Source organism: Pteropus alecto, unplaced genomic scaffold (genome assembly GCF_000325575.1).
Source record: "Pteropus alecto unplaced genomic scaffold, ASM32557v1 scaffold196, whole genome shotgun sequence".
Taxonomy (NCBI): Eukaryota; Metazoa; Chordata; class Mammalia; order Chiroptera; family Pteropodidae; genus Pteropus; species Pteropus alecto.
Window position 1 is genome coordinate 3,145,096 of NW_006439717.1, and position 22,605 is coordinate 3,167,700.

General features: G+C 39.9%; 1 protein-coding gene and 1 pseudogene across 11 annotated transcripts in view; both read left to right on the forward strand.

The window, feature by feature from the left end:
* The first annotated feature begins 1,478 nt into the window (after positions 1-1,478).
* SLC38A1 (solute carrier family 38 member 1) overlaps positions 1,479-22,605 on the forward strand; it is a 56,464-nt gene continuing 35,337 nt past the window's right edge. Inside the window, exons 1-5 of one of the 11 annotated variants that reach the window (XM_015593163.2) lie at positions 1,482-1,636; positions 1,719-1,982; positions 3,079-3,227; positions 14,379-14,493; positions 17,701-17,918. In XM_015593163.2, coding sequence (XP_015448649.1) covers positions 17,797-17,918 — 122 coding nt within the window. In that variant the 5' untranslated portion in view covers positions 1,482-1,636; positions 1,719-1,982; positions 3,079-3,227; positions 14,379-14,493; positions 17,701-17,796. Of the gene's footprint in view, positions 1,637-1,718; positions 1,983-3,078; positions 3,228-14,378; positions 14,494-17,700; positions 17,919-22,605 lie in introns of all 11 variants that reach the window. The other 10 variants (XM_025050301.1, XM_006916864.3, XM_025050303.1 and 7 more) reach the window with 10 other exon arrangements.
* LOC112483866 lies at positions 13,856-13,974 on the forward strand (annotated as a pseudogene).

The window sequence follows — 22,605 nt, forward strand, 5'->3', positions numbered from 1 at the left end:
AAGCAATAAGTGTCAGAGGAAGAATTTGATCACAGGTCTGTCTGAGCTAGGCTGCCCATCATTTTGCCCTCTTCTGCTTGCCCTGATTGTTCAGTTTATCCGGTTTATTCAAGGGCATGCCTTCTAAATAGGGTTCTCAGGAAGCCACTGTTGAACTAATGAAGACCATTTACTCCCATTGGACGAGAAAAAGGATTTTAGTCCCGAGGAGTGTGAGATTTGGTTGTCTTCTCATTTTTCCAGTGGTGATTAAAAAAAAAAAGAAAAGAAAAGAAAAAAGCAATAGCCACTCCATTACAGTGACTACTCACTCAGTCTGCCTGCCTGCCTGCCTGAAACGCTCCAGGTAGATTAATTTTTGAAGTATGATTCACCTCCCCTTTCCTGTTTTGATGGAACACGGAGACTGAACCATTCCTGTCAATAAAAAGCTCGAGTTTCCACCCTGCAAATTTGCACTATGACAGTCTAATTGGCTGACGTGCAGGTGGGATTTCCTGTCGTCATTTTAAGGAAACAGAACTCTGCAAGGAATTGCCCAATTAAAAGAGGCTGAAACAAAGAGTGAGCAAAAGAAAACGAAACGGGCCCAGTTGCCCAGTCTCCTTCATCCTGCTCCCTCACTCTCACTGTCCCCCGGATTTGGAGCGCCTGGCAGAACCACGTGGGGGTATCCTGGCGGGGGACAATCAAGCCCCTTTGCGCCTAGGCCCGTACGCTGAGCTCGGAAAATCCTTCGGGTCCTGTTACACCCCGTCCCCAAAACAGCTCCATAGCACAGATCTCGGGGAAGGCTGGCGGGGTCTCCGGGTGCTGGATCCGGAAGAGAGGAGGCACCTCCCACTGCAGGTTAAGGACAAAGGCTTTCCAAAGGTGCCCGCGCGACCCGCTGCCCCGGTTACTTCGGCCCCCTTCCCACCAACCCACGTTGTCTCCTGGCTGTACCCCGAGCCAACACACGGCCCCATCGCTGCCGGCGCTGACAGCGGCTCGCGGGGTTGCTGGCGGACCAAGCCACTGCAGCGGCCATCCTCGTGCTGCGCCCTTCCCACAATGCAACTCCCCTTGCTCCCGTGGCCTGACTGGACTCTGGTGTACCCCAATGTGCACCCCCAACCAAGCGAACAGCCCTCTTCTCGGCCCACGCCTTCCTAGCCGTCCCACTCCATCCCCAAGGGCTCCCAGTCTCCAGCCGCCGCCGCAGCCCAGTTCTGGGCTCGCTGCCGGGTCCCAGGAGGACGTGGGGCAGGTGTCCAGGCCGCGCGCAGCCTCCACTCCTGGTGCCACCGTCAGTGTGCCCAGCACACGCACGCTCCGCACCGCCCCCCCACCCCTACCCCTTCCCCGATGCTCCGTCACCGCCAGCCGGGGTCGCTGTATCCTCAGCGAGCGCGCGGAGAGGGAGGCAGCAGGCGCGGCCGCCAGCAGAGACACCATGTGACGGGCATTGCTCAGTGACATGCAGCTTTGGTTAAAGAGCGGGCGCGCGGTAGGGGAGGGGACGACGCACAGGACACGGAGGAATGGCCTGACTTTCTGCGTTAAACCATCACGAGCCATGGATGCGCAAGGGCAACGCGCCCCCCAGTAGGAGAATGACTACGATTCGAGACCCTCAGCGCCCGAGCGTGTCGCAGTAAGTGCGAGGTTGGCGGGCAGAATGTGGGTGGAGGGGGTGGGGGTGGGGCGGGGGAGACTGATGCAATCCGCCCCGAAAGGAGGAGGAGAGCCAGGAGAGCGCGGGCTGGGGCCGCCAAGCCACTCTGCCTGAAGGTCGCCGGGAACCTCCGCCCTTCATCTTCCTCCGAAATCCGCCAGGCCACACCAAGCTTCCCTGCCCAGCCCTCGCTGACGGAGGCCACCTTTTCTCAGCAGAGGCAGCCAGACCTTGACACAAAGGACATCACACTGCTGGAGGAAAATCCGAAAGGGCGGACACCTTGACGTCTCTCCTTTTGCTACTTTTCCCTTTATTGCCGGAGGTAGGGTGATTTTCCTTACCCAGGAGAGCAGTGGAGAGGCGGCGGGAGGAAAGGGATGTTTTAGGTGTGTGAGGAGGAGGCGGTTAACGTAGAAGTCATCCATGCGAACGTGAAAGAAGCGGTGCGAGCCCTTGCCTTGCCGGGTGCGTTCGGTTTTCTTTTGGGAAAGGAAAAGTCCAGGTCCCCTGTTCTTCCGAACGTAAGCGGCAGCGTAAGGAGACGCAGAGGCCCCGGATTTCACCTTTGCGTGGGCTATGACTTACTTTTTGGGTCTATTTTCGTAGTGGCAACGTGTGGCACCGGATCTGGTTAAATTATACGAGGGTCAGGGACCACGCGGGTCTGGAGGGATAGCGCAGCCGACTTGAGGGCGCGACTGTATACCCGAGAAGTGTTTGCATCCCGGGCATATGGGGAAATTTCCTGTATCTGCAGGGCCCAGTGGAAAGCGTGCGATGTCCTGCGGGTGTGTGTGTGGCGGGCTGGGTCTCGGAGTCTGGCCGCAGAGCGCGAGTAAACCCGAGCACATGTGCCTCCCCTGTCTCGAGCTCTGCCCCTCTCTCAGTAAGAGAGGAGTAGGAGGATGTAGGGCGGAGATTGCTAAAGGATGCTGGCAGTGACTCACTGTCCTTTCCCGCCTTGACTACATTCTTTCCAAAATGAGGAAGGGGAGAAGGAGAAATGCTGTTTTGGGAGCCGGGATCCCCTGAAGCTGGCTAACGAAAGGCCACCGCTTGCGCAGGGTGCGGGCGCAGACTGCCCTCGCCTTCACTCCACCTCCTCCCCGACCTGGCACCTTGCTCGTGTCCCTAAATGTTGCCACAAAAGGCCTTTAAACTCTCCATGTCAGTGCGGGGAGGAAAGCGCACCTCCGCCTTAGGGCGCGCCCCGGGGCGCCCCGCGTCCAATCCGCCTCCCAGAGCGTCGGGCTCCTCAGCACCCACTGGGACCCCAGATAATATGGGCGCTGCTTCCCTGCAGAATTGCCTGCCCCTGGGTTTGGGCAGAACAGTAGTCAGAGAAGGTAGAAGTGCATATGGCGGCAAAAGGAATTTCGCGGTAACAGCGTCACGGCGTTTCGGTTTGCCTTTCACAGGCTGTCTTCGACTGGGGAAGGTGGTGAACAGTTGAGAGTCCTTTGTGTCTCGCTCTGCGATGCAGACCCAGTTTTTATCGCACTGTTTTTCCGGTGGAAACCTAACTGCCGCCAGGATCACCTACTTTCTCAGACTAATCCATGGTGATGTATGTAGTTAAGAGTAAAAAAGACCCTAGCGCTAGGAAATGGTATTTATGGATTTGACACCTCTGCAGTGGGTTTAATTTTTTTAGAATAAATCTATGGTTTGCAGACTGCAGGGCCCAGCGAGGCTGTAATTTGTCACCTTGATAGAAAAAAATGTTGCAGCAACTCGTGCTTTTTCTGACGTCAGAAAGACAACGGAAATAAAACCTGAGCTAGGTGGCTGGCTGGTCTCATTGTTAAACATCTCACGCAGGGTGGGGACTCCTGAAATCTAGGCGGAACAGTCCAGTCAGGGCACTGGTCCCTGTGGGCCCCCCTGGATTTTGGTTTAGCCGCCATCTCAAGTGGCTTTACTCTTCAGTCACTTCAATTCTTAGTATGTCGCGGTAGGCATCTGGAAAGCCTCCTAGTTTGATTTGAAGTCTTAACCTTGATGAGGTTTATCCGATTTTTTAAGAAAACATATTCAATAAATATTTCCTACTGAGGGCTTATTTTGTGGCAGGCAGCAACTAACAAAATAAAGTTCCTGCTTCTGTGAGGCTTCTTTCTATTCTGGGTGAGTGTGTGTGTGTGAGGGGGGGGACAAACATAAACACATGTATAAAAGAGTTTCAGATATTAGTGTGACGAAATAAAACATCATGTGGTGGAGGGTGCTTGAGATAGATGACCCTCTAGGAGGACGTGTGAGAGAGGGTGACATTTGTCCTGAGACTGGGAGGCCAGGCATCCGAATATAGCTTGTCTTTTCCTTCCTCAGGATGATACTTGAAGGCAAAACCAGTTTTACTCATCACTGTTCCCTGGATGTCCAGCACAGAGTAGCTACTTAATAAATGCCTGTTGGATTGAGATCTTGGCCAAGCTCTATGTCATTTACCTCTTTATGCTATTGTTGACCAGTCCTTTCTTTCTGTATCTCCTTATTTGTTCCCCTTCTCTTAAGTTAAAACATTAATCTTTTTCTATTCTGCTTCTCTCTCTCTTCTGAGCAATTACCAGGCCCCTTTTTAAAAAATTAATGAATTAATTTCTTAATGGTGACATTGGTTAACAAAATCCAATAAGTTTCAGATGTACACTTTAACAGTAAGGCATATATATATATATTTACACTGTGTGTTCACTTCCCATAGTTAGATTTCTTTCTGTCACCACATATTTGACCCCCTTTAACCCCCCTGCCTCCTCCCTCCCTACATCCCCTACCCTCTGATAACCACTAGTCTATAGTCCATGTCCATGTTTGTTTGTCCTGTTCATTTGTTGCTTTTAGGTTTATATTCCACATATAAGTGATATCATGTGATTTTCAACTTTTTCAGTCTGGCTTATTTCGCTTAGCTTGATTATCTCAAGGTCCATCTATGTTGTCACAAATGGCAGTATTTCATCTCTTCTTATGGCTGAGTAATAGTTCATTGTATATATGTACCACAGCTTCTTTATCCAATCATCTATTGTAGGACACTTCGGTTGCTTCCATGTCTTGGCCACTGTGAATAGTGCTGCTATGAACATCGGTGTGCAAATATCTTTTTGGATATGGGTTTTCAAGTCTTTGGGGTGAATATCTAGTAGAGGGATTGCTGGATCATATTTACCAGGCCCTTGTAAACCTGTTTATCTCCATTCCCACTGCTCAAGTCCAAGTCTCTGTCACCTGACCTAGACATGGCAATTCAAGTACTGTGTTGTGATATAAGAATCATGAAACAGACATGGAGGTGCCCTGAAGAAACCAGAGCTCAGGGAAGAAGCAAGCCCAGCACGTGGTAAAGAGTGAAGTAGCTAATTGATGAGTTATAAGGACTTTCTAGTCCGTTTCCTCCATATCAACTTCGCTCCCCAAATTCAATCTCGACACTTCCATGAGATCTGTATTTCTAAAACTCAGTTCACATTTATTTAATGACCCTACTTCTAGAAATCTTCAGTGGGTTTCCATTGCCTGTAATTAAAGTATAAATTTCTTAAGCAGGCACTCAGGACCCTCCACAATATGACTCCTCGCCTCTTTCCATCTCTTTGTCCTAATTCACCCCGTGCCTTCCCTGTCACTCTTATGCCTCAACATCAGTGTCAATTCCAGACTGGAATGCCTACTGAAATCCTATATATTTGTGAAGGCATAACTCAAATGCCAATTTTCTGCCCCTTCAGATAAGTGTTCACTGATCACCTCTTAGCATTTTCATAAAGATTTGTTTATTGTTTACTTTTTGCACTATCGTCACTACAGGTGATGGAAGGCAGAGGATAAAGCCATTGGCTTTGAGTCAAATGTAAATACAGTCAGCCTTTGGTATCTGGAGGCTCTGCATCCCTGGATTCAATCAACTGTGGATCAAAAATATGTTTTTAAATGTTACATTGTTGCTGATATGTACTATGTAGTTATGGCTACTTTGGTTACATCTATTTTGAACATGTATAGACTTTTTTTCCTTGTCATTATTCCCTAAACAATATAGGGTAGCAACTATTTATATATCATTTACATTGCTCTAGGTATTATAAGTAATCTAAAGATGATTTAAAGTATTTGGGAGAATGCACTTAGGCTATATACAAATATTACACCATTTAATATAAGGGACTTGAGCTTCCATGGCTTTTGGTACTCAAAGGGATCCTGGATCCACTCCTGGGATATTAAGGGAAGACATTCCACTCTAGGGACTTTGGGCAAGTTGTTTAACATCTCTAAACCTCAGGGGTTTTTTTTTGGTTTTTTTTTTTCATTTGTTTAATGAGAATTATGATAATGATGATGATGTTGATGGCAGTAGTCGTTCCCATCTTATTCAGTTATCCTGAAGATTTAATTAAGATAATGGATGTGAAAAGTGCTTGGCATGGTGTTAGCACTCTATATATATTGAATTAAAAGGGACTTCAGGTTTCTCATCTATCAGAGGAGGTGGGGAAAGTTGATCAGTCAAGTTCCCCTTACCTCTGCTATTCTATGACTACTTAATCATTTAAAAATACTTTTCTGAAAATAATATCTTGATGGAAACTACAGGAATCTTTTCAGTCTCTGCAAGAATATGCATCTGTAAAAGGTGGTGTGGGGGCGGGGGAAGTATGTGCATGGAAGTAAGCACATTCAAAGTCACATCATATACTTCAGAAAAGCACAGCTTAGAACGGTGACCCAAAACTGAGTTATTGTTATACTTATTTCTGAAATTTCATTACATCGTATTAATTGTTTTTCTAGTGACCAGTTGTGTGTTATGTTAGGGTTACTTACTAATAGTAAAGGAATTCATTGGTTAGGCATGCACCATCGTTTGGGGAAACTTGATCTCTTTTTCAAGTGAAGTTACAATGTGTCTTTGCCAATAACTAGCTGGGTACACTTGGGCAACTCATTCAACATTTTTATGCCTCATCTTCTCATCTGTCCAATGCTAATAATAGTATCTGAGCTGCCTAACTCACAGAGTTGGAAAGATACAATGAGAACAGTGCCTAGAAAATCTTTGAACAAATTAAAGGAATTATTCATAATGATAATCATCCAGAGTCAAAGACATTGCTAATGTTTTGAGGTTGGGTTTAGATTAGTGATTCTCAACTCTGGCTTCACAGAAGACTTACCTTGAGGTCTTTTAAAACCTATGAATGTCCAGACACTATTTTCAGAGATTCAGATTTAGTTGGCCCGGGGTAGAGCCCAGATATGAGAATTAAAACAAATAAACAAACAAACAACAAAAATAACAACAACAACTGAAAAAAAAAAATCCACTAGGGATAATTCTAATATTCAGTGGTTCAGATTTAAAAGCAGACAAATCAAAATCAGAAATTAAATGAAGACTGTCATATGTTATTTGATAAAGTCTTAGTAATGCTAAATCATGATGACTTTTCCCTTGATGGACTAAACTAACCAGTTGTAGACATCATGGAGCCACAGCCTCAGGTTACAATTTATAACCTGAATTTCCCCAGGCATAGAAGCCTACCCAGTGATACAGCCAGGGCCACATAAAGATTTAATGTGTGGATCTCAGTTTCCATCTCTTAGGAGTGACAAAGAAGATTGGGAAAGAAAGAGATAATGGAAAGCAAAAGAAAGGGGATAGGCTATGGCCCAGAGGTTTGGGAGGAAGAGACTCTGAGTGGGAGAGAGATGGGACAGAGTACAGAGAAAAAGTTGTTTTCTTTGTCGAACTGGTTTTGTTTAGAATGCAAACTGGTGACTATAGAACCAAATGAAGCCCGTGGGCATGTTTTGTGTGACCTATACTCTCTTTTAAAATTGTGTAGAATTAGTTGTCAATTTTAAATATCAGAATTTCATTTAAAATCTGAATCTCTGGAAATTTTTGGAAAAAAAAAAAGAATCAAAGGACCTAGCTTTTTTCCTACTGAAATAGATGGGACATGTGTTCTCCAGTTCTTTATGCCCAATATGTTTTGCTCATTTATCTTACCTACCTGGGCCCTCGCTGCATTTGTTTTTAACCCTTAGTATAAATCTGTAGATCTTATTTTTTATTTTTATTTATTTTTATTTTTTTAGGCAAAGCAACTCTTGGTTGACCTCACAGCATGAAAAGACCTTGTTGGCTTACAATCTCTTTTTTTTTAATTTTATTTTTTACGCCTACAGCACCTTTTAATTTTATTTTTTACGCCTACAGTCTTTCTAGGTGGTCTCCCATCCAAGTACTAACCAGGCCCAACCCTGCTTAGCTTCCAAGATGAGACAAGACCGGGCTTGTTCAGGGTAGCATGGCCATAGACTAAATCTGTAGATCTTAATGCTGGCTGCACATTAGGATACCTTGACAAACACTTATAATATCCATGTTTTGATCCCATCCAAGGCCGATCAAATTAGAAACTGGTGTGTGTTGGGGGCGGGGGGGAGGTTATCATTATTATTATTTTTAAAAGCTCTTGAGGTGATTCCTATTTCTAGTCAGTACTGAGGATTACTAGTCTAAGTTACCTATTCAAAAGATTTGACTACAAGCCCATCACCTTATCTCTGAAAGTGATCCATTAAGAAGTAGTCTATAGAATCATAAATTCAGAGGACTCAAGAACTGGGGGAGACCTTTGAGAGTACATCAGTTAATCTGCCCTTCCTATTTTAAGGTGAGAAGACAGAGCCCAGAGAGAAGGAAAAACAAACAAACAAACATATTCAAAGACTATAACATCATCCAGTATTGGATTATACCATGTTTTATTATGTTTTCTCTTTTCAAATAAAGGCATATGTTAAAATGTTTCTTTTTATAAATGATCCTCTTTGCATGCATCACTTTGTGGTGCTTTACAATTCTTATTATTTCTGTTTTTCCTAGGATGTTTTGTTGGGAGTTAACTGTCATAGCTTAGCCAGGGCTTAAAAACAAACTCTCATTCGCTGTTTTTAGTTTAGTTCTATAGCAATCCTTGATCAGGGATATCATTAGAGCAAAAACATACATATGCAAAGAAAAAGAATTCTCTCATAAGCTGAAATATTCCAAGCTGTTTTCAACTGTATAAGTTTTTAGTGATTGTTTAAATCTATGGATTTTTAGTTGATGAGGAAGATTTTTTAATTTTGAGGTATTTACACTGCTCAAATACACTCACTAGTCTAATTAAGCTTTAATAAAAAAAAAAATGTAATATACAGTCTGTCCTCCTATACCCTGAGTTACAGGTTGAATGCATTAACTTCTGGAGTTTATCAATATTTTCTGCCTTAGAGAAATCACAATAGTTTCAAAACATCTGAATATGGGTAGGTTAATTCCCAGACATCATAGGCTGAGCATACCGATAACAGACATTTAAAAGATCATATGGGTACCTGAACAGAAGAGGAATTATGAGGCTGTAGAAGCAGGTGTTGGGATACAGTGAACAAGATAGGACACAGGGGACAATCTGTCCAAGGAAGTGAGCAGCTCATCTCCCTGCTTCACACAGAAATGATTAGTCCTTATTCCTTGGTGGTCTTCCTTAAACATAGGGTTTCTCTCCCTTGGCACTGCTGACATTTGGGGCTGGATAACTCTGTTGTGGAAAGCCGTCCTGTGAATTATATGATGTTTAGCAGCATCCCTGACTTATCACCTCTAGAAGATGTCCAAAAATGTCACCAGGCATTGCCAAATGTCCCCCAAAGGATAGGGGGCAAAACTGTCTCCAGTTGAGAACCACTCACTGCTTTAATGTAAGGCTTTCTAAGGACTTTTAGAAATCATGCTAGGATTCTTAACATCCCAGGAATAGTGGCCAGAATATTAAACAGTAAATACCTTCCGTTTATATAGTACTTTACAATTTTAAATTCATTTTCACATAATTTTCACATGCACAGGTCAAATGTAAAAGAAATTAAGTGGCAATCTCCATGTAAACTATTAGGTGGGGCTATACAATATGTTGCTTCTTTTATCTTCCCATTTTTGTTTTGTTTTCTTGAGAAACTGTGTTTGTGAGGATTGCTGATACATTACCTGCAGACATACCATCATAGCTTTCTTTTTAAATTTAGTCATCATCATTATTAATATATTTACTATCTCCATGGGCTAGGGAGCTATGAGGTCAAAGGTCCCTGCCCACAAAGAGCTGAAATTGTAATCAGGGAGAAGGATAACTACATAAAAGATTATTAAGCTATATAAGAACCCTCGCTAAAGCCAATGAGTAATCTATACAGATATGCTATAAGAATTCATCACAGGTAAATACTCAATCACTGGTCAGTCATTGAAGAAAGACATCACAGAGAAGTGTAATTTGAAATTGAAAAACAAAAAGCATGCAAGCAAGCTGAGCTTTGAAAAAAATGTACTTAAGTAGATGTGGGCTTGATGAGAAGCAGGGGTGAGAGAGTATGTTCAGGGCCAAGAGAATGGTGTGAACATAGCAGAAAACTGCATAAGAGTAGCTCCATCGCAGGAATGGAAGGTTCAGGATGAATGTCATGGAAAAGAACAATTAAAGAGATAGTTATGAGCAATCTGGGCTTTGAATTTGAGGTTCAAGAAATTAGACTCCATCCTGTAGATATTAGGAGCAGTTATGTTTGGCAAGGGGGGAAGAGGAATGTGCAAGACATGTATTTTCAGGAAGAGTCTGTGTCCGTAAATGGGAGAGGGGAGGGATCAGTAGATAGCATGGAGGAAAGTGACTGTCAAAGTTAGGATAGTGGAGTTGAAAGGAATGAGAGGAAGGAAAGGGACATTATGAAAGAATGTTGATAGGACTTGGTGACTGATTAGATATGAGGTAGCTTTAAAGCGATATCCGGCCAGAGTCCAAGCAGAGTGATGAGGAGAATGAATGTTCTCTTTAACAGAAATAGAAAAGTTGATGTGTGAGGTCAGGTGATGTGTTCAGTTAGGCATGTGGAGTTTGAGGTAATGGCAGACATGCACGTGGAGAAGTCCAGAGAGCAGCTGTAGTCTAGAAAGAAATTTTGTGGAAATTTTTCTGAGCAGGAAAGAACCTGAGAGATCATCTCCCTCCAGCCTGCTCATTTTACAGATGAAGAAACATGTGGCATGTTAAGGGACGTGATCATTACCAAGTCGTATTTATGAGAGAGATCCTATTTCGTAATGCAAAGGAATTCTAGTTTTATTATATGGAAAAGCCTAGGGGAAAAATCTGAAAGATGTCCTGTGGGATGAACATGACACAACAGGCTTGAAACCTTAAAAAGGAGAGAATTTAGAATGTGTGGAGGAAAGCGTGGAGGGCCAAAGAGCCATCCTACACTAAGGGCGGGAGGAGGAAGGTAGCTGGAAAAGGAGGCCAAGAAGCAGCACTTAGGAGGATGGGGTGAGGAGCAAGTCGGTGGAGGTCACTAAAAGTGCTCCATGCTCTGGAAGGAGTTGAAGACAAGGAAAAGGCCCTCTTGTCTTGATTAGGAAGTAGTAGCAAATCATAGTCACAATAACTTACAAGAACCAGGCCAGGCACTGCCGTATGTGCTGCACATGGGCCCAACTGTGGAATCGTTGTAACGATCATATGAGGTGGTTATTACTTTATCTCTATTTTATGGAAGAGGAAACTGAGGTGAAGAGGAGGTAACCTACTTGCTCAGGGTCACACAGCTCCTAAATGGTAGAGCCAGAATCTGGCAGTTGGGCATGGTTTTAGGGGAGTGATGAGGACAGGAGCAAGTTGTTCAGACTTGGCAATAAGGAGAGGAGGGGCAAATAGTAGTTCAGGGTTCTAGACAAAGTTACTTTCCAGACACAGAGCTGAGAGCAACTGACAGAAGTTGGGGAAGCCAGCAGAGAGGAAATAGGACTCTGATAACAGGGTCCTAGCAGAGCTGGGACCACTAGCGTTAGTTAAGCTGTGAGTCTTGAGTAAGAAGAGAGAAAACACCTATTCTTGTGAGATTGCCTACCAGCTCTCAGCCTGTTCACTATCAAAGGCCATTTTCATTATTCCCCACCTTTCAAGGACCCCAGGTTTTCAAAGATTTTGAGTATCAATTTTATTATAATTAAGTATAATTTATATGCAATGCAACATTCAGATCTTAACAATACCGTTTAATGAGTTTTGACTACAACTTTATTAATTCACTTTCCATTATTATTATTCGAATATACGTAAAACTGCCAAGTAGAATCTAGGATTATCACATCAATCTAGCCAAAAGCAAGGAGACCTGAGATTTTAGTTAGCCTATTTAGTCTGTTTGAGGCTTTTAGAAATATAAAAAAAGCAGCTCCTAGATCCATATTATTACTATCTAAGAAGAGCCCAGTAATCCAAAGACCCCAAATAGGTAAACAGGCTCAGTCAGTTATTGGAAGAGATGGTACAAAGAATAGGACTATACTTAGCCTTAAGCTTAATTTTTTTTCAAAACCAATGACCTGGCTATCATGACTGATTCTCAGGAGTTGAGCTAGGAGAGGTGTGATTTTATTAGTTTTTCAGAATAAAAACTCACAGTGATTCATAATAATTTTAAATTAAGTGAAAGTGACTGGATATTTAGTGGTATTAAAGAATTCTTGTGATTTTTTTACGTTTGGTAGTGATACAGTAGTATTGTTTGAAAAAAAGAGTTCTTATCTTTTAGAGATCTATGCTGAAATATTTACAGATGATTCGTCTGGGATCTGTTTTAAAATAATTCTATGTGATGGGGGGAGAGGGCGGTAAAACCGCAACAAAACTGGCTTGAATTGATAATTGTTGAAGTTGATACATGGGGTTTATTTTTCTAGTCTGTCCACTTTTATATTTGTTTTAAAGTTCCCATAATAAAAAAGTTAAGAGAAATAAAAAATAAAGAATATTAATCAGGGTTTAGTATAACAGAAATCTTTCTATGTATGTTAAGCAAAAGGGATTAATACAGGGAATTAAGTGCTCATAAAAACATTAGAAGAATTGACATAGCAGGCTCCAGGCTCAGCCTCTAGGAATAATTACCAAATTATCACCATTCAACTTTCCTGCTAAGGAAAACTGCTACTTGTGCCTCCATCAGGAAGTTGGCAAACCAGGAAGCTCGTTTCTCATTGTCTTAACTACATGCCAAATCTGATTATCAGGAATCCATAGCCACAATTGTTGGCTCCAGTGCTATCTGCTACACCTACTAGAATAGTACAAGCAAAATGGATGCCTTTCTCCCACCACCTTGCTCTCTGATTGGTGGAATCTAAATCATATCTAGGACTCTAGCTACAAAGGAATATGGGACATGTAGTTTTCAACTTTCCATCCTCTAGAAAGAAGTGAGGACAAATATTAAGTGGGCCAATCTACCACAAAGTATATTAGCAATCAAAATTGTATTTTTGCTTATTCATCCCAAAAAGTAATTTTGAACAATGTTTAAGTTACAATATAGTCTTTGGTTTGGTTTTTCCACTATGATCTTTTAATTAGTTTTTACTATACCTATAAAACCCCCTATTACTCAAGAACACGTACAGTACCTTGCTCTCTTTACTGCAGGCAAACTCATCTGATTGGTCATATAAGGCTGTTCTGTGCACATTTGACCTCCATGTCTTTGCCTGTGCTGTTCCCAGTACAAGTGGTACCTTCCGTATCCCCCAGTCTAAATCCTACCTGTTTTTAGACATCGTTCAAGTCCTACCTCTTTGTAAAACCTTACCTGATTTCTCGAGGCCCCATTTACTTTCCTTTCCTCCCTCCCTCCTTCCTTCCTATAGATACATATGTATGTATGTCTGCTCTGAAACCTTTCTGGACGTGTTCTTTATTCTGCCACATAGTTTGGTCTATCATGCAAATGTTTTATGGTATACTGTCACTTTATATGGAATGGACTTGCTTGCTTAAATAGGCTCTAAGCAATGTAAGGCCAGACGAATTTGTCTGTATATCTTCTCCTTTGATACTTAACACCATGAAGAGCAGAGGAAAAATTTATGTATTTTATGTTGGTACTGTTAGTAAAGTGTACCAATAAGCCCACAAAGATGATAATGTTTGTTTAAGAGTACTTCACATTTGTGGTAAAGGGTCAGAAATGTTCTGTGCCAATTTGTAATACAAACATTGAGAGATAGTAATTATGTTTGTAATACAAACATTGAGAGATAGTAAATACAAACATTGTGAACATCAAGATCTTCACATAATGGTCTACAGCCATGCCACCCTGAACGTGCCCAATCTTGTCTGATCTTGGAAGCTAAGCAGGGTCAGGCCTGGTTAGTACTTGGATAGGAGACCACCTAGGAATACCAGGTGCTGCAGGCAATTAAAAAAAAAAACTTCACATAATGACTCCATTCAGCTTTTTAATTAATTATATAGTCCACAAGTGCTTCAGTCTTTCAGTGAAACGATAATTCTTGAACTCGACCTGCACCTCCTGCCTCTTTGCCATTGACCATGTTCTCTTTCACTAACAAGTCTCAGTTCAGGCCCCATCTCTGCCTGTCAATCTCCTGTCCACCAAGCAGTGTGGCTGTCAGTAGTAACAGGTTGGATATCAATTTATGGCACAGTCAAGCAGTTAAGCAATCATTAGAAGTAATGTGTAGACTCGTGTTTGCTGACATAACTCAGGATAGGGGACCATATCTTAAGTGAAAGAATGTTTTAAAACTTTATGGTATGATTTCCGTTTTTATAAACGTATACATATTTTCATTTAACAGATATTTACTGAGTGCCTACTGTGTACCAGGCGCTATATCTATATGCATAGAAAAACCCTGGAAGGTCATACTCCAATACATATGCAGTGATTGTCTTTGCTTGCTGAGATAACAGGTGACTTTTTTTTTTTTACTTGTCTCCTCCTTCATTTACAAACTTGTATTTTCTACAAAATCCTATATTATTTATTAATAAGAAACTAATGTGTTTTTTAAAAACATTTCTTAAAAATGCTTACAATGTAATGCTGCATGAGAAAAAGTAGGTTAAAAACAGTCTAAAATCCCAATGTGAAATAAAGGGCGCGGGTAGGAGAGGAAGCTAGAGAGGGATAAAAAAGGAAAAGAAAAGAGAAAAAGAAGATAAGAAGAAGAGAGGAAATACATCAAAATTTGACAGTGGTCTATTTTTGGGTAGTGGGATTTCTTTTGCAATGCCTGTTCTAAAGATTCTACGGTGAGCATATATTAGTTTTAGAATAAAAAATTTTTTTTTCTTTTTTCAAGAGCCAGTCCAAATGTGACTTTTCTATGAATTTGCCTCAGATCCCTGCATCTGACCTTTTTCAAACTTTTTAAATCCCTTCGTCGCCTAGCACTCAATAAATATATGATAAATTGAATGGATAGTATTTTCTAAGTGTGGCCTCAATCTTAGTGACACCTGTTAATTTTCCCCATTTACCAGTTTTTATTTTCAAGAATAAGTTAAATTTCAGATGTTATTTCACAACAATAAAAATTTATTCTTTAAAAAAAAGAGAGAGAGGAGATTAAGGACACAACACACAGACAGTGGAAAGACCATGTGAGGACACAACAAGAAGGCAGCTATCTGCAGAGAGGGAGGCCTCAGAAGGAGGCTTGGACTTGCTCTTGGACTTCTAGCTTCTAGAACTGTGGAAAAATTAATTTCTCTTTAAGCCAAAGGAAAAAAATATTGTATGTGATTAACTTAGTCCTGGTATTTGCCCAATACTGACATAATTTTAGTGGCCAAGACTTCCTGTATTATTTTTATTCTTTTCCATTTTTGTCCACTTTTTAAAAAATGGCTACTTTTATGTATATATGTTTACATTTATATATGCAGATATATGCTATTTATTTGTTTATATATATATATATATACATATATGTACACACACATACATATATATTGATGTGAAAGTTTAAATTCAAACAGTGGACTCCAGAGCTATTGTTAGTCAACCTTTTCTCTCCTCAGAACGCTTTTGTCTAGTGCCCTATTTCCTACCAGTTTATAGAGAGGAAAGACTCTTTAACCCATATTGGAAACACCATCTACTAAATTAGCTTTCTACCAGCACTGGAGTATCAATTCAGTAGCCTCTGAGGGAGCCATACAGGAGAGAGCCAGTGTGGCAAGATGCTTAGAAATTACCCAGCCTACTCCATCTGAGCAGGTTTCATCAAATGGGGTCAAAGAGTGAGGGTGGGGTTCAACCTTTTTAACGCATTTCAACTTTTGCAAATAAAAGACAGGCTGTACACACCTCTGCTGTATGAAGGTACTAAAAGCAATTAGAAATGGCCCTGTCTCTAGTACTAACGTCCTGGCTACATGAAGCAGCCACAAGCTGCCAGGCTGGCTTTATACCAGGAGTTCGCGGAGCTCACATCTCCCTGTCCTGGCTTCCTGCTTTCCAGAAGAGGCCCTGCCCTGCAGCTCCTGGAACCTGAGGTAGTAGAGAGTATTTATGTTGTGGAAATCGTAAAGGATCCTTTAACCAGGGAAGTTTCGTTCTAGGCAGGGGACTTTATGAATAAACAAAAATAGTGTGTGGCCTATCTGTGGGGAGAAGAAAATTCTGGAAAATGTACATTATAGGGTACTTTCTTTGGGTCCTGAAAATATCAATTAGCAAAATACTTCTTAGGATATACTAGGATACTTAGATGGACATATTGATGTTTTGACTCTTAACTAGATTACAGTCATCTCATAGAATTCAGTATCAGGTAAAATATCTAAATGTCATCCAATTACTAATGGAGGTAAAAAGAAAAAAAAATCTCATTGACATTCTGCTTCATTCCATGGTCCCCATCACCTCACTGAGATTCTATCAGTGAAGCTCCTGCACATATAGAGGCCTGGCTTTTGAAATTGCCTTTCTCTCTCTTGCTACCTGCTTTTAGATTTGGGATGTTGTGTGTCTGAAAACTCTTCTTCTTTTTTTCATACTATTGACCCCTTAGAAACTTAAATAGCAGTCATTCACATGGGGGAAAATGTGAACTCTGCAAATCTTTTGTTTCTGATGAGGAAATATAGTTTCAGGTGGATTAACCTAAATCTCCTTGAGTATGAATTTTTAATTCCCTAATTCCCTGACATAGAGTAATTTCATTGAAGAGATTGATTTAATCTCTTGCAGTTGATGGATAAACTATTCACTAAATTTCAAAACACAGATTTGTTCCCTGCTACTTGACCTCTGGGTTGGGTAGTTGATCCCTCATGATGCCATTTATTGAGGATTTGCATTTTTATTAAACTGGGATTGCTAAGTCAGAGGTGCTTTTGTGGCTCTGCAGTGTGTACCCAGCTATATGTGTGTGCCCTGTGGTCTGAAGTATTAAAATAATGGAATCGCTTTCATATCTGTATTGCCTGCAACTGACATGGTATTCCTATAAATGTGAGCATAAAGATTATGGGACATGACTCATTTTATAGTTAAAAATGGAGGGAGATTTGCGAAAGGCATAAAATTTAGAGCCGCTATAACTTGATGTACAAAGGTTGCTTTTAATATATTGAGTAGCAAAATGTGAAAGTTGCATTATCAGTAAATTAACTATTTGTTTACTTCTAAGTTTTTTTTTTATTTTTGTATTCAGTTGATATTTATTAAGTACCTACTGTATCCCAGACATTGCATTAGGAGTGTAGGATATGACAGTGAATAAAACAAAGTCCCTGCCCTAATGGAACTTACATTCTAATGAGGGGAAAGGATACAGACAATAAAAAATAAATAAGTAAATATAAAGTATGTCATAGTGATAAGTGCTATTGGAGAAAATAATGCTGGATAATGGGGATAGAGAGTGTGGAGAAATTGCTATTTTTATGTATTATACTTTTATGTAATCTTTCTAAAGTTAGCTTTACCTTTGTCAATAAATACTATTTTAAAACATTATTTTTTTGTTTTCATATACATTCTCTTATATGGATGTATACACCCTACCTACATAACTATTCTCTTCTTGTTGGGCATTTATAATAGTTTCTTTTTAATCAGTGGTGATATTCATATGTTTAACTGTTTTCCATTCTATTGTATTTTAGGGGTGTCAAGCTTATATTTTTGCTGCTATCTACTTGTAAATACATTCAGAACAGGAGAATTTGGATAAATTTTTTGACTACAGGTACTTTCTAAACATGATGCATTTCAAAAGTGGACTCGAATTAACTGAGTTGCAAAACATGACAGTGCCTGAAGATGATAACGTCAGCAATGATTCCAATGATTTCACTGAAGTAGAAAATGGTCAAATAAATAGGTGAGTATTTTTCCACTAACACTTTCTATCCAATAAAAGAAATGTCTCTAAAATATTATTCTGATCTTCAGTTATTCTCTTGAATTATTCATGACTAAAGTTATGCTCCATTTGAAGGTGTAATTTGAATTTCTTATGTGACATCTGTTGGGCATAGGCTGCAATAGCAGATGAAGCAAATAGGAAAGTAATTTATTCATCCTTTCAAATCTTTCAATTGAGTCTAGTAAAAATGTATAAAGACATTGGACCCCACCCAGCCCTAACTTTTGAAAAGCTGTGTGTTTTGGGGTTACACAGACTATCGGAATTTTATTCCATCCCATATCTAAATGTGTACTACAGTCATTTGACCTGGCCCACATTTTAATCAAGAAATGGTCAAAGTTGCATTTACCAATATTCCAATGTTAAAACTACAAATACATCATGACAAGCATTATTTGTAAAATGGATTTTAAATAATAGTAACAGTAGTTGAGCCCAAATGGCTCTATGAGAAACTATAGTAGAGAAATAGTACATGAAACAGAAAGAAAATTAAAGATACTACGAGTGTGAGGAGATAGAGGCAGATGGGAAAGAATGCCGGCCTAGGAGGCTCTTGGCCTCAGCATGTCCCTTCCAACTCTTGGGTTCTGTTTCTTAAGTTTCCAGAGTAGGGACAAATGTCTTTATTATTATTTTTTAAAATGATTTGGGGCATTCTCTGGCCTACTGATTTATAGCCAGCTTGTGTGGATTCCTTAGCAGGATGCTCTCTAGCTTGGGAGTTAGTGGTACAGGTTGTTTGAAGCATGAGGCCTTCTAAGAGGCTAGGAGTAGAGCGTGGAGTACATAGGACTACTTAATAGAACACCAGTGATGCTACACTTTTTCATGTGGGGTGTCAAAAGAAAACTGGTGTGGAGGAAGATGAAAACATTATGTCACCTAAGCAAGCATCTTCGTAGAAAGCATTTCTGATAGTCCTGTCTACATCATGATATATAGTGTATACATAATTGACAGTTCAACAGAGGACTTTGCTTCCATCATTTACATATACTCAGAAGTTTCAGCCCTGTCTCTCCTCTTTTTCTCTTCCTTAAATGTTTTTAGAGGTTAAGTCTCCAACCCAGACACTTCCTTGTTGTCATCCAAGTATCATTTACTGTGTTGTGATGTTTCTTATCGTTGGACTCAAGTTTACTGCTGACACATTTTCTGAGTAATTGTTAATAATAACAACCATTTTTTTGACTGCCAGCTGTTTTTACATATATTGCCATTTATCCTAATAGTATCGTGAAAAGTATTCTTTTGCAAATAAGGAAAAGTTTTAAATTTAGTTTATAAATAAGGAAACTCAGAGAAATAAAGCTGAAGCTCAGAGAAGTAAAATAACTTGCCCACGGGTATACGCAGGTCTGTCCAAAATCCTTGTCTTTCTACTCTATCCTGCTGCCTCTGATTATAATGCTCAGGCATTAGTGAAAAAAGACAGTCCTTTACTAGTTTTGTTAAGCTCTACCAGTGCTAATTTATGCTCTGAACTCCTGGAGTGTTCTGAAGTCACTGCTGACTTCCACTTAACAGTGCATAAGATTCCAACCATTTCATAAGTAGGACACTTTGGTTTTATAATGAAGCTTCATTCCCAAAGCAATGCAGACCTTGAGGACCTTAAAATAAGACTCATTTATAGTATCCAGTTTAGAATCTGAACTTGATCTTAAAAAGTCTTACTTACTAAAAATATCAAGTTTTTGAGGAGATTACTACTTGCAGTAGGTTGAAGCACCCATTCTAGCCCCCGACTCGGGCAGTTGGGCACCTTGCCCAGTGAGCTCATTTCCCCCTAGACTATGACTAAGGCAATGAGGTGGTACAGCGGGATTGCTGTTGGGTGTTGACCACTTGTTTTGCGGAATTTGGTTCCACAGTTGCAAATGCAATGTGATGCATTTATTTCTTAGTTTATTTTAGCCCCCGCCTCTTTCACTGACTCAGTTAATGAATTTTGCTTCATTTATGGCTCTGGGACAATTAAAATGAAAAACAACATATTATGGCATGAAGCAAAAAAGGTAAATAAAAATCAAAAAAAGACCCCTACCATGATTCCTGCAAAAGCTACACCTAAATACTTCTCGTTTTTTTTGCAGCTTTTTCACTTTGGTGAGAGGAAGGTAGGACCAATTTCACACATCTAAGAAAACCATCTCCCAAAACAGTGAAATTCTACATCATGGTGTCTCTTTCTAGAAAGCTAGAGAAAATGTTAAAAACAAATGTTGATCTCTGATTACCTGGCATCTAGTTGATAGCTTTGCCTGGAAACTCCCTGCTAGGATACAATAAGAATCATTTTTTAAGATTAGTTAAAAATAGAGTAGAGCCATTTGGACATTATAACACCTGCTCTCATTCCAGTTCAACTGTTTTATTTCATGCCCTAATTTTTGGATTATAGTCATAGAAATGTATACCTGGAACAGCAAAACCTTTCGAAATGTCCACTAGACCAGTACTGCTGACATTTTAATATGAATGTGAAACATCTGAAAACCTTTTTAAATTGCAGATTCTGATTAGTAGGTCTGGGATGGGGCCTGAGGTTCTAGTTTCTAGCAAGTACCCAGATAATGCCCATACTGTTGGTCCACGGACAACACTTTGATTAGCAAGCTCTAGACTCTTCCTCTAGATGTAAGCTTCTTGAGAGAAAGAACCACCTTAATCATCTTTATATCTCGTATACCTCGAAATGATAGGATAATAATGCCTGGTCCAGGATGGACATTACAAAGTATTTGTTAAATCAGAGAGAGAGAGAGAGAGAGAGAGAGGAGAGAGAGAGAGAGAGAAGTGAGAAAGTGAGAGAAGAAAAGGAAGAAGAGAGAGAGGGCAGTTGAGTGCATGGTTTGGATTTAGACTTGCATTGAATCTGGCTCTATAGGTCTTGTGTGATCTTGTGCTTTGAGCCTCAGTTCCATCCCTGTAAGACAGGGATAGTAATAATACCTTTCCTCATGGGAGTGTTGGGGAATATTGAATGTCATACTGTTCATAGGTTAAGAATTTAGGCTCTGTAGTCAGCCAGCTTAGGTTCAAATCCTGACTCAACAGTTTAGGTATTAGTAATGATACTTTGTTCAAGTTACTTAATTTCTCTAAAATGGAGCTAATAATAGTACCAACCACATGTATTTATTGTAAAAAAAAAAAAAAAAGGTAAGATCCAGATTAAAATACATGGCACAGTGTCTGGCAATAGTAAGCCTTTTAGTATGAGGAAAGTCTTTATCAATAAAAGTGCACCCTCTTTCTTTGGCAAGCACTTCTCTCTTCTCCACTCCAAAGAATAATAATATTGCTTTAGGTTTTGGATGCTTGCTGGTTATTGTTACCTTAAAGTTGTTGCAATATTAGTAGATTATCCTAGCTTTATCTAGGCAAATATTCACATATTTTAATATTTATTTACCATTCTCATCTCTATGTATAGTTTTTGTTGTTGTGACCCAGGAAGCATCTAACAAAATTTGAGAATCCCTCATTAAGATTTTTTAAAAAGAATTTGGGGCAACTCTTGTCACTATACCCTTCATCAGCCTTTTTTATTTGGTCCCTGAATATCTTTCAGTGTTTATGTATTAAATTTGTATCACTTGGGAGGACTCTTAAAAAGTTATCCCTTTTCTTCTTCTCTTTTCTAAACCTAGAGGAGGAAGACGATTCCATCACTTCATCCTCTGTTTAGTTTTTATGTCAGAAGATTCTTTCTGTACTTTAATCGCTCCTGTTAAAATTGAAGTCTGTTTTCTTTTATTTTCAGTAGAGTTTATTCACCAAGTAAGGCTTTGCTTACCTTTCAGTCTTCTCTTTAAATGCCTTTAATTCTTTCATGTTTTATACTCTCCTTGTTACTTCCTTCTTTCTATTCTTTTTTCTTTTTTTATGGAATGTTAGAATTTCAGGGAAAGAACTAGAAAGAGTCATTTAAGTTCAACTATGCATCTTTTTTTTTGTTATGAATCCTCAAATGAAACACTATAATCTAGTAAGAACCTGATTGGTAGAGATTAATATAGGAAGATTATCATCCTATTGTACAGCTCATCTTCGTTGGATTGTTGTTGTTGACTTACTTTGGTTTTAAATAACTGCTCTATATTGCTCACCTCCCTTCACACTACCTCAACATAACGCCTACATCCTTTTTAAAGCTTTGGCTATTGAAGGTCACCATGACAGCCACTGTAGGTTTTTGTTTGGTTTTGTTCTCAGAACAGTTGGCTACCTAATAGTTGATTGAATTCTGCTTTATGGGTACAGATCTACCCAATGAAAACTCTTTTTTCAATAATACTTTTATCATACCCAGACTACATGTCAAAGACACCTTTCCCATAGCCTATTTTTAAGTCAATAAAGATTAATTTTAACTCAATTCTTTTGCCAAAGGTCAGTGCTTTGTAACACACAATGGCATTTTTTTAAATGGTAAGATAACAGAAACTTGTGATAAGCTGCTTGACCTGGTTATTTTAAATGAACTTTTCCATTACTAAAAAGGTTTGTTTTGTTTTGGTTAAAAAAAGTTTACAGAAATATGAAGCAAAGATTTAAAGATTAAAGAGAAGAAAATATTGAAACATCATAAAGAGAATAAAGAGGGTTTTTTTAAGTACTTCATTCTTAC